Here is a 16,030-nt window from a genome sequence, read left to right as displayed (position 1 = left end):
GTTCTACGTGGATTTTTGGCTGCATGGTGGTCAACACCGGTAACCCCCTGCATCGTTCAAGGGTCAGCTGTACAAGCAGAAGGCGCGAGGGGATCTCATTGGGGCATTGGAATGTCACTGGGTCACAGTCGAGAGAGGGCACGAAGAGGAGCGAGTGCAGGGACCAGCCTGCTCAAGCCGAGGCATCAGGGAAATAGGGAGTTTTAAAAGTGTGCGGTACAGTGTTACCCTGATTCTTCTTTCTCGCGCATGCCACATCCAGTCCATCAGCATATCCTCTTGGGACTACCTCGAGGTCATTTCTAGAATCCAGCTCCTCACCACCTTCACCACAGCTGTCAGAACCACCATCCTGGCCTAGGCCCATCACGTCACACCTGGGTTATTGCAGAAGCCTCCGGACCTGAATTTCCTGCTTCGACCTTTGACCCTCTATGTTTTATTTCTATTCAGCAGCCAGAGTGATCCTTCTAAGATGAGTTAGTTATGTCTGATCAGCATGCCGTACGCTTGAAACTAATATGAAATAATAATGTCAACTCAATATTGAAAGTTAGTTATGTAGATTTTCTGCTCATACCTCTCCATTGACTTCCCTTGCTCAGAGTGCAATACCAAGGCTTTATGCTGGTCCGTGACCTCGTTACGTCCCCCGCGCCTTCATTTGGCCACCTTAGACTGCGCTTTGTGCGCCAAACGTGCTCCTGCCTCAGGGCCTTGGCACGTGCTGTCCCTGCCTCAGCACTTCCCACCGGGGAGCCTCGCGGCTCACTCCCTTTCGTCAGGTGTCTGCCGGGATGTCGCTCCAGCAGGCAGCCCCTGATTAAATCGCACTGCGCCCCGTTCCATCTCTGTCTTCTCTTACTTGGCTGTATTTTTTTTTTACAGTATTTATCACCAGTTAGCATGTGAATTGTATTTAGTTGTATGTTTATAAATCGTCTTTCCCCACTAGAGTATGTTTCGTGAGCTTAGGGGCTTTAGTTTTTTTAGTTGATATATTTCCAGAACCTAGAACCTGACTTGGCACAGAGTAAGGCACCTATCAATTATTGAGTGAATGACTCAGAACTAAATGTAATGAGTAAAATTAATTTAGCATTCAGTTATTCACCAGTAATTTATTTGCCATTATAGCATTCTTGCTTTAAATTTAGTAAGTTTGGTGATTTATTATATAAAAATGATAGAATATATATAGAAAAATAGGTATTAGCCAAAAACATCTTCCTAGAGTAGAATACTTTTGTGGATATAGTAAAAGTATTTAAGATGGCTTAAAAAAAACTAGTAAATCTGCAGTAATTTAATTAGCAAATTTATTTCTGTTTATACTTTTATTCTAAATACTCATCGTTTATGAAAGGTATTCTGCCTGAATTGGGCATTAATAAAAGAGTTTGCATTTCTGTGGTTATGGTTTACTTTTAAGTCTTTGCATTTTACTGAGGGAGCCAGACTCCACATATATTTCAAGGACTTTAATTAAAAACCTTTGTAATAAAACTACAAGTTATTAGTTTCACAGGTATTTAATAATGTCTTATGTATAAGGTAGTAAACAGAAATTAATGGCGGGACTTACCATATTTATAACATGTAGGAAAGGAGCCACAGGTTATAGGTAACCAGTGAAGCAAAGCCGAGGCAAGGAGAGGACCTCCTCTCGCATAGGAAGATGAATCTTGAGTAAAAGGACCACCTTCTGAAGCGGAAGAAAGCTGGTAGAGAAGGTTGCAGACGTAGATGGGATTTTAAGTGCGGGGACGAGAAGCCAACTTTACTGCAGTTTGCATTTAAGTGGTGTGAGCATTTGCTGGTAGCCAGGCCAGCCATGTTCACACTAGGCTTTACTCTGTACGGCACTGGGCTCACACATAAGTCACTTGGTAGTTAGCACCTCAGGTTTGCTTGATCCCCTTTTTTGCTAGATGAGAAGAATAAAGTTAGAGTGAATCCTAATAAATACGGTCTCTTAAAGTAAAAGCTCTGAGACGGGCGTGAGGAAACGTGCACATGCAAGGCCAAGATCAGTAACCAGTGTTCATGCCACCCCCCCTCAGCGTGCTGGTCAAGTTCATCATAGGTGCTCGTGGCTGCGACGTGCCTGTGGAGGACCGGGAAGACCCTTACTCCTGCAGACTGCTCAACATCACGAATCCAGGTGAGTGCTTTCTCGGCCTATGACTACTGCGTACAGGTTTGATGTTGAGGAAAAGTGGCCAAGCTGAGCAGTGTGGCGTCTCTTTTTAGCAAATGAAAATCAAGCTTTCATCAAAATTTGTTTTTCATCCTTTTTTGACAGATTGACTATTCACTCTGGGTATCTATGAAGATTCTTTATACGTAATTTCAGGATCCAGTAAGATAAAATTTTCAGGATGATTCAAATGTGTCTGGAAATTCCTCGTGCAGAGATAAATCCTCAGTTTCTGAATTTCGAACTTTTGGAAAACTGCTGATTTCACCAGCCTGTTGATCTCTAATAACCTTGATAAATACTGTGAATCAGCTTTCTCTTAGAGTTATTGCCTGAGCTTCTGCAAAGGAAACAAAGTAAAAAACTAAAAACACAAGTAGTACTTTTTTATTCCTTACAGTTAAAAACGTGTAGGAGGAGTCCCGAGGAGGAGGAAGGAAGGTGGTGGTAATTAGCTTTGTGTGTTACCTCGGAAACAATTTTAGGAAGTTGGTAACTCTTACCGCCTATCTTGTGTGTGGGGTTTTTTTTTTGTTTTTTGTTTTTTTTTTAGCATTTCTTACTATGTTCAGTTGTGGTTCTAAGGCAGATTGAATTTTTCCAAATCTTAAGTGTGCTAATGATGACTTCTGGTCTTTTAAGATTTGTTGAACCTGTGTAATTATGCTTCTCTAAGCTGCGGTGGTGGTGAAGGGCGTGGCTTTCAGTCCAGGCTCTGCTGGTTTCCAGCTGGCTGACCTTGGATCAGTTATTTACTCCTCTGAGCCTCAGTTTTATCATCTGAAAATGAGATAAAAGTACTTACCTCATAGGGAGTGATGTGAGGATGAAATAGATTGATACATATAAGACGTTTAGAATAGTTTCTGGAACATGGTAGCTGCTTAAGATTATTTTAAAGAACCTGCCTTTTTATGAAGTTGGATTTCAGTTGGCTTGTTAAATAAATTAGACCCTATTCTCAGGTCTGTATTGTAAAGCAGAGAGGTTTCATACTTAGGATTTCTATGAATTTAGTTAACTTTGTAAGTGAAATTTTGTGAATAATTGTGTTGTTCTGGGGAGGGGGTCCTTTAATTTTCACTGGAGTCCCAAGGTAACCGTGAACTTAATAAAATGTATTACTGATGATTTAAGAGTAGCCCAGGACAAATCACATTCGAAATCCAGAACCAAAGCGAATTAAAAAAAACCTCATCTTTAGATTAACCTGACTTTTATTAAAATGCTACTATTCATTGATAGTAAAGGAGTAGAGCTTTCCATTAATAGAAAAATTTCATATATATATTACCTAGGTTACATATTTTAAGATAGGTGTAACTAAATTCATATTGAACCTAATTTTATCTTTTTGATGATTTAAATGGCCTTTAGGTTTATTTTAATACCTTAAGGTCATCATGAGCATTAATTATAATACTTTGGATGTGTAGAAGTTTTGATTAATAGCGTTATCAAAGTAGCAGGATTTCCTGTGTTCAGGCAGCTTGAAGTTCAAGGTATGTTTGTTTTGAAAATATGTTATATGTTATAATGTACTTAACCTAGTGCCTGTGGTAGACGTTTCTACTTTGTATCTCTTTTATTTACTGAATGTATTAAAGAGAAAAACTTTTGTTACCCTCCAGTATATCTGGAGTCTAGACTCCTGCCAGTGCTTGCCCAGGTCACAACAAAATCTATATCCCCCTTTTTCCCCCTCCTGCTCATATATGTAATTGTGTAGGAGCCATCAATGCTGTTCAGTCACATTTTAATGAGCATCTACTAAATGTAAAATAGCATTCTAGGAACTCTAAGGCGGGGATCCAAATGATCCTCTGGTGTATAGGAAGAAACAATTTTTATTTATCTGAAAACAAAATGTAATTTTTATTAATACTAACTATATTGACAGTAATACATGTGTATATTTTATAAATAAATATGTGTACAAATGTTTTTAGTTGATAGGGTTGTGTGATCAGCAAAGTTGGAAAACAGTGGCTCTTAAAGATAAAAGAACTTAGATACAATCTTTTAAAATAGGTTTTTATGTTATTTCTCAACATGGACTGATGTTCTCAGCCATATTAAGTGCTTCGTGAAATTTATCCTGAGTCATTATGGTAATTGAAAAAGTTATTCGAAAAGGACTGTTTTTGACCTTGAGTAGACAGCTGCAGGGGAGTGGAAAGGGCACTGAATTTGAAGTCACTGAACTTGGGTTTGATTCCTGGCTCTGGCACTTTCCGTGATCTTGGCTGCGTTACTTACTGTCTCCTGGCTTCCGCTTCTTAATCCGTAAACCGGAGGTAGCGCCACGGCCACACAGCGTGGTTGCTGCAACGCGCGTGCGCGGGCGCGGCGCAGAGAGGCGGCCGGGCTCGCGTGCCGTCGCACGTGCTCTCATTTCTCAGGTGCGCGGCAAGGCTTTTCCAGTGTCGTTCGAAGTGATTTCAGTTACTCTTGTCTGTGATAGGTGCCTGACAGCACAAGGATTTTAAATCGCCCGAGAAGTAGGATTTTTGGAATTTGCAGAACAAGACTACATTTACTCATTATTTATGACTACAGTCAGTACCGTTTTCAATATCCCCATTTATCCAACCTTTCTTAATAGATGCCTTTGAATTTAATATTCCTCTGTGCTGTTGATAGATACAGTGTACACACATGTGTGCAAAAATCTGTTAAAGTAGTTCTGGTAATTAAATAAATATTTTGCTTCGATGTGGTTGAAAAGTTTGTTCTTAAATTTCCAAAAAGGACAATCTACTGTTCGGGAGAAGATATTAACTAATGACACATCTAATAAGGAGTTAATATTTAAAATTTATAAAAAACAAAAAAACAAACAGTCCAATTAAAAAATGGGCAAAAGGCCTGAACAGATACTTCTTCAAAGAGGAGATACAGATGGCTCATAGACATGTGAAAAGATGCTCAAGGTCGCTAACCATCAGAGAAATACGAATTAAAACCACAGTGAGATATCACCTCACACCTGTCAGAACGGCTATCATCAATAAATCAAAAACAGCAAGTGTTGGCGAGGATGTGGAGAAAAGGGAACCCTCACACATTGTTGGTGGGATTGCAGATTGGTACAGATGCTATGGATAACAGTATGGAGGGTCCTCAAAAAATTAAAAGTGGATCTATTTTCTGACCCAGCAGTTGCACTTCTGGGTATCTTTATTTTGTAAAGATCCTTGCACTCCAGTATTCATGGCAGCACAATTCGCAATAGCCAAGATATGGAAGTAACCCAAATGCCCATCAACAGACGACTGGATAAAGAAATTATGGTTCATATATACAGTGGAATATGACTCAGCCATTAAAAAAAAAATGAAATCCTACCATTTGCAACGACATGGATGGACCTAGAGGTTATTATGCCAAGTGAAATAAGTCAGAGAAAGTTAGTTACTATATGATTTCACTTACATGTGGTATCTAAGGAATGAAAAAAAAAACAAACTAATCAGAAACAGACTCGCAAATATAGTGGACAATTTGGTGACAGGCGGGGGTGGTTGGGAGGCTGGGAGAATGGGGTGAAGGGTTCAAGAAGTACAAATTAGTAGTTGATAGTTGGGCACAGGGAGCATGGCAGAGGGAATGCAGTCAGCATTAATATGATGGTTAAGGAGGGTAAAGGAAGGGAAGGAGCAATTGGGATCATTTATGAACATTAGATGTCTGACCAATATGCTGTGTACTTGAAACTAATTTAAATAAATACATTCATTTAAAAAAATTCCCAAATAAGTTTGGTTTTTTCCCTAGAAGCAGCCATATTTCTGAAGTACATTTTAAAATTACTGCCATTGTGAAAGAATAATATAACAATTATCTAGATTTTGCCATTGTGGCCACTTCATTACTTTATACTAGTAAAATAAGACTATTCGATTACGTAAAACTCCTTTTTTCCTTACTTCCTTAGTTTTGAATCAGGAAATCGAGGCATTCGGTCTTTCTGAAGACACTTCAGGGCTCTCTGAGGACCGCGTCGTCAGCGTGAGCTTCCGAGTTCTCTACCCGATCGTTATTACCAGTCTTGGGGTGTTTCATGATGCCAGCGATGTGGGTTTCCAGAGGAACATCACCGTCAAGCTCTACCAGGCAGAACAGGAGGTACGCCCTGCTTCGCGCAAGGCTCGCCCCATTTTTCTTTTTTAAAAACATCAGCTTTTCCTCAGCTTTTCCTGTCCGTGTAGCATAGGTTGGGAGACCGCGTTTCTTCCCTATCGACTGGGTACCTTATCGTGTAATATGTTATAATGGTGGCTCGGGGAAAGAATACCAATGCATAAATGTGCCATACGCAGAAAAGAAGGGGTTGGATCAGATGTGTGATTCCCATTTTGAGTTAATTTTTGTGTATGGTGACCGCAGTCTAGTTCATTCTTCCGCGTGTGGCTTTCCAGTTTCCCAGCACCCTTTGTTGCAGGGGCCTTCCTTACTCCGTCGTGTGACTTTAGCTCCTTTGTCTACACTCGTGTGCCCACGTACAAGGGTTTGTGTCTGGACCGGCAGTCCCGGCCGCTGGTCCGTGCGTCTGTTTTCCTGCCGGTGCCACACCGTTTTGGTGATTGCTGCTCCGTAGTGTTGCCTTCTTTTGGGTTAACTGAGTGTTTTTAGAATTCCGTTTTAATTTGTTTCCTTTCAGCTGCATCTCTTTGCACATTTTTCGTTTGTATGTGTGGCTGACATGAGGATTAGATTGTAATCCTGAACTTTTCAGTCTTCATAAAGTTAACGTCGTGCCCTCCGTACGGAACAAGCGCGCGCAGCCGCCCGATTCCAGCCGCCACTTCCTGTCTCTGCTGCTCCGGTTGTCATATGCGTCACATCCACGTACACTGCAAACTCCACAGTACAGTGTAATAATTTTTGCTTTAAATAGCTTAATATATACTCACGTAATGTGGACAACAGTAGTCTTTCACATTTGCCCCCAGTTCCATCATTTCTGGGGCTCGTCACTCCTTCCTGAATATCCATGTTTCCATCTGATAACAGCTCCTTCGGCCCAAAGAACAGCCATTAGCATTTCTATTGTGCAAGAAGTGTTTGTGCTGAATTCACTGAGTTTACTTGAAAATGTTTTAATTAGGCTGTTATTCTCCTCCCCCCATTGTTATTGTGGGCTGTTCTCTGGATACAGAAATTTCTAGTTAACTTTCTTTTCAATATGTTAAAGATGTCACTCCAGTGTTTTCTGGTAAGAAATCATTCATCTTGTCATTTTCATGTATGATGTGTATAATCTGGTTTTTAATTTTGTTTGTTTTTCTTGAATGCCTTTAAGATTTTCTCTTTATATTTGGTTTTAAGCATTTTGATTCTGTCGTACCTTGCAGTTTTTTCTTTGTCTGTTCTGCTCAGGGTTTGCCAAGTTTCTTCATTGTGTGAATTTATCCTTTACCAAATTTTGGAAACTTTCAGCTATTATTTCTTCAAAAAATTTTCCCCAGTCCCAGTCTTTCTACTCATTCTGAGATTCCCGTTGCATGTATGTTAGACCTTTTGGTACTATCCCACAGATCACAAAACTGTTCTATTTTCTTCAAAGTTTTTTTTTTTTTTCTGTTTCCAGATTCCATAATTTCTTTTAATAGATTCACATCTACTGACTTCTGTCATCTCAAATCTGTTAAGCCTAGCTAATGAATTTTTAATTTTAGATATTGTACGTTTTGGTTCTAGAATTTCCACTTAATATTTCTTTATAGTTTCTATTTCTCTGAAATTTCCTATGTTCATTCATTTTCATTCATGTTTTTTCCTACATCCTTGACCTTAGTTATAATAGTAGTGATAAAAATCCTGACCGTCCTTACGTCTGAGTCCTTGGGGGTCAGTCTTTATCGATTGTCATCTTTGCTCTTGAGTGTGGGTAACGTTTTCCTGTTTTATATCAAGTGGCTTTGGATTGTATCCTAAATATTGTGAATAATTCATTGTAGGATTTCTGGGTCATATTACATTCCTTGAAAAGTATTGATTTTGTTTGTTTTAGCAGGCAGTTAAATTAGCTGGACACAGAGCCTAAACTGTCTCCTTGCACTGGACAGAAGCTGAAATCTCTTCAGTTCTTTTGGACTTATATGGTCTGCTTGGGTTCTGTACCAAATGTGTGTTTCATGAGTCAGCCGCAGATTTGGGCAGAATTTATATGAGGAACTTAGGGCACTCTCTCTGCGACCCTTTCCTTTCTAAGGTTTTCCTCCTCACTTTTTAGCTGATGTGTTTGGCCCGACTCTTTTCTCTGATTTTGCAGCCGGAAAGACTGCAGGTTTTTAATTGTAAATTTTTAGTTGCCTCAGACAAAGAACCACAGAGCGTGGGAGCGGCATACACACCTCTCTCTCTTCTTCCCAGTATGGATTTTCTTCCCTTTTCTGCCTGCTTTGTTCGCATTCCAGTCCCTTCAGGTCATTTTTTTTTTTTTTTAATGTTTTGCCCAGTGTTCATAATTATTATCTGTAGAATTGGTCTGATGTCACTGGAAGCAGAATTCTGTTCAGGCTTTTTTAGATATCTTAAAAAGTTTTTTATATTATTGCTAACGTTGATTGTTACTGACAGATACAGTGTTAGTGACCAGTAACTATACAAATGAATTTAAGATTGAATTTCTTTTTTGCAGTTTGTCCTTTCCTACTTCCTCTTAAGAATCCATGTGGTTTGTAAATGTGCTTAATGACATGAATATGCGAGCGGGGACAAGTCCTCATGTTGATCACCACCGTTAGGATTACACTGAGAGCCCTTTATGAAGGTTTTGTGTGTAGGAGTTTATGTATTATGCTGGTTAAAAGATTTCATTTATTTTGAATTCAGATTAGTAACCGAAATAGCAGTACTCTGAATTCTGCTGCTATCTTTATTTAGAAATTAGGATTAATCTTGAACGTTTTTGATATACGTATCAGTATGTGTAGTCTTTTTTTAACTTCATAATGTTTGAGTATCAGTCAAGTATTTGGTTCAGATGTACAAGATTTTGATAATGTCGATTTAATTGTTAGTTGCCATATTTTTAGCCAAGGAGAAGTTAATTTTTGTCCTAATCTAAGGTGGCTACTAACGGGTTCACAAGTCATCACCATGTTGCCAAGAACTGGTGTGAGTGAAAGAAACAGACATAATTCACTAAGACCCCCTTAATTCTGAACTTCTGCATGGTCTTGATAGTTTTTCCAGAAGTTTCCCACATGGTAAGTTGGTATGTAAGAACAGGCGTGAGAATAAGGAAATGTTCTCGCCTGAAACAACCCAGAAACACCTGGAAACAGACATACTGAGAAATTGTGCTCTTTTATAGGCACTTGTGTGTGTTTGTTTTTTCTTCTAAAGGTGGTTCTGAGAAGGGGGATTTGTGAGCACCTTTGTTCCATCTAGAAATCTGTGATCTTGCAGGTTATCCTTAATCCTTTGGAGTTAAACCTAATAAGATGGTTTAATTTAATAACACTTCACTCTTCCCCTAATGTTTCTCATTATTTTAAGGTTATAAGGGTTATATTGAGTGCTTTAGAACTTCATGACAACTTTGGTCATCTTAAATATCTGTATTTAATAACCTGATTGCACCGAAAACACAGATGGTGCCTAAACCACAGGAGAGTGACGTTGGTAACTACAGTTGGGACCTCTGAGGATTTAGTTGACCAAGACGTCAGCTGTGTGAAAACTTGCCGCATACGCAGCGTCCAACGTGAAGTATTTCTTCTTGCCCCCTCCCCATTTGTAGGAGGCCCTCTTCATTGCTCGCTTTAGCCCTCCGAGCTGTGGCGTGCAGGTGAACCAGCTGTGGTACAAGCCTGTGGAGCAGTTCATCCTGCCAGAGGTACGAGGTGGGGTGGGGCCGGTGGCACCGCGCAGTCCCGCGTGGGCCTGGGGCTGTGCTCCCCGGGCGGGCATTGGGACAGCTCTCGGGTGGGGGGGTAGATGAGGCTCCCAGCTGGGGTCTGCTGAAATGTCACACTCTGCATTCATTCCTCTGGGGAGCTTCATGATGCCTTGGAGGTTCCAAAACCACTTACCATGGTTTCCTTAGTGGAGTAGTGAGCTGCACGGTTATTTTAATGACAAAAGATAGTAAAAGATATGGATTCATAGAAAGACCAGACACAAGTGCCATTTGAATAAATGAAATAGTCATCTAAAGATGGGGGATGGGGTGCAGACCGGATAATGGCAGAAAGATCGGCCACATTTCTAAGATAAATAAAACTTCTCCAAGTTGCAAAAGATGTCCGAAAACTTAACTGTCACCTTCCGGGTCCCTCTAGGTCTAGCCCTGAGTAAATATGCGCTGGAGCCCACTTACCCACAGGTGCCCTTGTTAGTCCAGAGTGGCCCCCCAGTCTGGCCGCAGAGTGTTACACAGTCAGGATCGAACGGATTATCCTCCCATCGGCCTCAGCCTTTCCTGCTGTTCCAGTCTAGTCCAAGGACATTCCCGGTCTCAGTGCTTTGGAACCACCTGGGGTCAGTTTCCCAGACACCCGTGGGAGCCAACTTCGGGTCAGCTATAGGGTTGATCCTGTGACATCAGAGCCGAATTAGGACACGGCAACGAGACAGTTGACCGGCCCCACTGACCGTCCAGGACACGCTTTCCTACCGCCGTTTGATGGGGGCTGTTTGCATTTATGCAAAAACAGAGTCATGCATTTTGTGATAGGCTGTGGGTCTCTGGCGTCAGGTACAGGTAGTTGAAACTGTGCTAATCCTGGCAGAGGCGTCCCCATATTTCACCTCTGCGAACTTCCATTTAAAGCATTTTAAATGAAAGCAAAACTAAAGCACACTGGAAGAAATTTTCTAATTTCTCAGTGTTAAAAAGAGTCTGTAGTGAACATCTTTACACCTCTTTTGTGTACATAACTGGTTATTAGGATGAATTGTTCAAATTTATGCGCGTTTTTAAGGCGTGTGATTTTCTGGCGGGCGGTTTGTGTCGGTGGGATAATCAGCATCATAACGAGGATGCCTGTGTTTCTGCCCTTTTTAAGTGGCGCGTGTGACTCTGCTTGTTGAGTGAGGTGTGCGCCATCGGCGGCCTCTTCACCTGCAGTTAAGAGCAGCGTCTCAACTAAGAGTTGGCAGATGTCGGACAGCTGGTTTGAAGGAAGCCATTCTTCGGTTTGCTTATTCACTTACTCAGAAAACATTTATTGATACCTTAGTTCGGGCCGAGCCCTGGGACTCTGCGAGGCTCCCGTACGAAGGTCTCTGACGGTAAAGCGGCCTCGTCCTGGCGGGGAGAGAAGCGGACACGGTGTTGTGTGCAGCCGCCCGGCCCGCTCCGGGCCGGCCGGGAAGCCCCGTGGATGGAAGCGAGGCCTCCGCGAGAGCCCGGCCTTCCTCGGGAGCCGCGTGGGCAGGACCTGGCCCGGACCCGTGCGGCCCCCGGGGTGGAGCGCAGGGGCGTTGTGGGGGTGCAGAACTGAAGAGTCTGAGGCCTGATGTGGGGTCGATCTCGGGGGGCTTCCGAGGTGGGCACGAGCAGGAGGGGGAGGGCGCGCCAGGGTGCACGGGCCTGAGTGGGCGCCTGTGGGTGCGGCGTGGGTGAGTGAATCCCTGCTCTGCCACTTGGTGGCTCTGTGACCTTGTGCAACCTGCTTCATCTCACTGTCTGTCTCCTCTGTCAGGCGGGGGTGCGACACCACCCAGCCCAGAGGGTTAGCCTAGGGACTGAAGGACTCGCTAGATGTCGAATGTTGCGAACGCGCTGCCGCGCGGCCGGCACCCAGCGCCCGCACGGGGGCCGTCCCCGTCCCTGCTGCTGCCCCTCTGGATGGGGGTCGTCGTCTTTAAGAGCCGTGTTTCTGCAGCCGGGGCAGTCTGCTCCTGAGGGGACATTGAGCAGCGTCTGGAGACACTCAGTTGTCACGGCTGGTGCGGGGCGGTGCTCGGCACCCCGCGGGAGAGGCCAGGGCTGCGGCTGCACTTCTGCAGTGGCCGGGCCGGGACGGTCCGGCCCGGGGTGTCAGCGGGACCGCGGCGGAGAAACTTCCAGAGGCAGGAGTCACGGGATGGGGCAAAGAGGAAGAAAATAAGCTGTACTTTTTCAGGCCGCTCAGCTTTACAGGCTGCTCCGTTATCTTGGTCGCCCTCAGAGAATTACCGATTTTGATTGCCCACAATCTTTCCCTGAGAATGTCCTTGTTCTTGGGAACTACAGGATAAAATGTCATGAATCTGCATTTTACAGGCAATTCGACAACAGAAAAGTAACGTGTGTGTATGTAGGCAGGGGTCAAGCAAATGTAGCTAAATGTTAACATTTGGTGAGTCTAGGGGATTTGGGTGTTAAAATCAACATTGCTGTAGGTTTGAAGTTTTTTCGAAATGCAAATTGGGTTGGAGCACGGCCGCCCTCCTCGCAGGTGTCCGGGGCGGCGTTCCTGGCGGTAGGTGCCGATGGTGGGGAGTAACCCAGCCCGACAGCGAGAGGCCGTTGCCGGTGAGACTTCAGTGCCCGTTGCCGTGTGCGCCTCGTTTCGCTTTAAGCTTTCAGCGAAATTGACTTGATTTTTCATTTCTTCTCAGTAAACTTTTTTCTTTTAAAAACATGCAGTTATTTAACAGTGGCTTACTCTAGAGGAGGCAGGATTATGGATGATTTTCATTTTTTGTGTACATCTGTTTTCTAAGTATTCCAGGATAAATACGTATTAGCTTTATAAAAAAGAAAAACTTAAAAGTTAAAAAGTATTCTTTCCTCTTACACATAATTCTATTTTTGTTGAAACCGTGTTTGATTTTACATGGACGGTCATTTTTGCTGTATCAAGCCTAATGCGGCCTGTTGGCACAGACACACTGACGGTGAGGAGCACGTGGCCGCCCGTCAGCAGAGTGACGGGAGGAGCAGGCCGTTTGCGAGGGAGGAGATGCTTCGTTCACCTGGTTCCCTCCACACTCCGTAACCTGCTACAGTCACGTGCCAGCCATGTAGCTTGTCACGCAAACAAATCTCATCGTGTGACTCACTAAAGCATAAATCTCAGGGAGGTCACATTTAAATGGAGATTGCTGTTTCTTTTAAAATATTTATTTCTCTAATTTCATATTTTACTCAATGCTGCAATTGAAACCTAAAACAAATTTCGCTAAGACTGTTTTTGTTCACCTGAATCACTAGAGATGTTATTGTTAGCATTATGGGTGCTGACACACTTAACTTTTTATGAAAGTTAAAACGGTTCAAGTGTAATCATTTCTCCAATCCACAAGGAATTGTTAATGGTTACAGGCACAAAAGTACTACATGTTTAAGCTACTCTGTTTGGATGACAAATTAGAAACAGGACACAAGAATTAACGTGTGAAAGGAGTTGCAGGTAGCTTGCTTATGTTACGGTGAGATAATTTGTGAGGCCTCATTTTCCAAACTATACCACGCTGTTTTTTCTAACTTTGTTTTGGGGCTTACGATCTTATCGGAATTGCCATAAATAAGTTGTTTTACATCTGAAGAGATTCCTTGCTTTATAATTACTTTGTCAGAGAATAGAAAGTGGGCCTGTGTGAGAAGTGACATTAGACACAGCTGTGACCCAGCAGGACCAGTTCTGGGGGCGGAGCAGGCGCCGCCCTTCCGCAACGACAGAGCAACAGCTGGGTTCTGTGCGTTCAGGGGATAAACCAGGATCCTTCTTCAGGCCAGTGAGGCGTGGTAATTACCCAGAGTAGTCAAAGTTGTTGACGCACCCTGACCCCGTCACAAACAATGGAGTTTCGTGCCAGCAGGAGCCGCTGGGAAGTAGCAAGTCAAATGCCAAGTTTCCGTTGAGTGGACAGGACAGAGAATTGTTCTGTCGTCACATTGTCTGGATTTGTAGTTTCAAGGAAAGCGTTTTGTGTGGTCACTATCGCTTTACTTTTGGCGTGGCTCATTTGGAACAGCAGTCGCGAAGGTTCCCAGAGACCTCGCTGCCACCTACAGGGCACTTTTGTCCTTAACCTGGTTGACGGCAGCTGCTTCTTGGCCTGTATCACACAAATGCTTTTGCGCAGCCACATCGGGCGCGGTCCTTCCTGACGGACTCTGTCCCTCCTCTGCTTTCCTCCTAGATAGTAATCCTTAGGATTTGATGTTCCGCCGTCTGTCGATTGCACTCTTTCTTTTCAGGCAGTTCCCTTCATCACCAGCCATTCACTGTCACCGCAGCCCAGAGTCCTCTCATGAGCTCCCCACACACATCAGCGGCCCGCTCAGCTTCTCCTCGGGAGTCTTCTGCGGCCACTTGTCTCGGTCTCCTTCCCACCTGGATTTTCAGCCTTGGATAAAACCCGTGCTTTTTCTCAGACACGCAAACCAGAATTGTGGGGTTTACTCTCGGCTCTCATCTAAGCACTCACTAAATCCTGTCAGTTCTTTCTCTTAAACATATTCGGGAGCATCCTTTCCAAACATTATCACCTAGGGCGAGAGGCGGTCTCCAGGAGAAGGACGTAATGAGCCCACAGCAGCCTCACCCGGCCATGGGCCGAGGACTTGGCTGTCCGGGCCTGGCACGGACCTTGATGTTGATTCATCTTTAAAGAGTATTGGCTTATGGGAGCGATTTAAAAGTTCACGACCCCATCTAAGGACCTCCTTCTTGGTATGTCAGGCACCTAAAAAACTGAATCTGAACTGTACTTGGTTTGGGCATTGAATTTTATTTCAAAAGTGGGAGATGTGTGTTTAGCTCATTCAGGCAGGATGGGACCCTAGTACAGTATGTCTTCCAATTACTGGCTCTTTCTCCCTCGGACACAGCTATGTGGCCCAGATTTCTCAGCCCAGCTTTCCCGCAGTGGCCAGTTGGTGAGGTATTGATTAAAGTATCGATTTTATTAATTAAGCTAGATCTTAGAGCTCTTTCAGTTATTAGCAACATTATTTCCTTAAATGTAAGAATTTAATTCAACTCAGAAGGCAGTCTTTTTTTTTGTTGTTGTGATATAATTGACAAAACGTTAGTTTCAGGGGTACAATATAATGATTCAGTGTTTGTATTTTGCAAAATGATCACAGTAAGTCTGATTAATGTCCATAACCACTCAGTTATAAATTTTTTTTCTTATGATGAGAACTTTAAAGATCTACTTAGCAACTTTCAAACATACAATAAAGTAGTGTTAACTGTAGTCACTTCCCCAGGACTTATAACTGGAAGTCTGCACCTTCTGACCCCTTCACCCATTTCTCCTCACCCCGTCTCTGGCAACCCAAACACCCATATGTTCTCTGTGTCTGTGAGTTTGGGGGGATTTTGTTGTTGTTAATTTTAGATTTTACATATAAGTATAATCATACTGTAATTACTTTATTTCTCTCTGACATTTCCCTGAGCATAATATCCTCCAGGTCCATGTGTGCTGTAGCAAATAGCAAGATTTCCTTTTATTACTGGCCGGATAACATCCCATTGTATTTATACAACTTTTTTTATCCATGGACCTATCAGTGGACACTTAGGTTATTTCCACGTCTTTGCTCTTGTAAATAATGCTGCAGTGAACATGGGAGTGCATATATCTTTTTGAGTTAGTGCCTTCATTTACCCAAAAGTAAAATTGCTGGATCTCATGCTATTTTTAAGTTTCCAAGGAGGCTCCATACTGGTTTCCATAGGTTTCCATAGTGGCTGCAGCAGTTTACAATCACACCGGTCATGCGAAGGGTTCCCTTTTCTCCACATCCTCGCCAACCCTTCCTTCCTTCCTTCCTTCCTTCCTTCCTTCCTTCCTTCCTTCCTTCCTTCCTTCCTTCCTTCCCTTCCCTTCCCTTCCCTTCTCTTCTTTTCTTTCTCTCTCTCTCTCTCTCTC

The 16,030-nt window shown here is 43.0% G+C and overlaps 1 protein-coding gene across 3 annotated transcripts in view; it reads left to right on the top strand.

Annotated features, from left to right (window-relative positions):
• B3GALNT2 (beta-1,3-N-acetylgalactosaminyltransferase 2) overlaps positions 1–16,030 on the top strand; it is a 43,283-nt gene that overhangs the window by 10,389 nt on the left and 16,864 nt on the right. Inside the window, exons 3-5 of one of the 3 annotated variants that reach the window (XM_016163410.2) lie at positions 2,064–2,164; positions 6,138–6,328; positions 9,954–10,049. In XM_016163410.2, coding sequence (XP_016018896.2) covers positions 2,064–2,164; positions 6,138–6,328; positions 9,954–10,049 — 388 coding nt within the window. Of the gene's footprint in view, positions 1–1,981; positions 2,165–6,137; positions 6,329–9,953; positions 10,050–16,030 lie in introns of all 3 variants that reach the window. The other 2 variants (XM_036235606.1, XM_036235605.1) reach the window with 2 other exon arrangements.

Source organism: Rousettus aegyptiacus, unplaced genomic scaffold (assembly GCF_014176215.1).
Source record: "Rousettus aegyptiacus isolate mRouAeg1 unplaced genomic scaffold, mRouAeg1.p scaffold_m13_p_18, whole genome shotgun sequence".
NCBI classification, from domain to species: domain Eukaryota; kingdom Metazoa; phylum Chordata; class Mammalia; order Chiroptera; family Pteropodidae; genus Rousettus; species Rousettus aegyptiacus.
The sequence above is the reverse complement of the archived record's forward strand: the minus strand, read 5'-3'. Positions and strand labels throughout refer to the sequence as shown.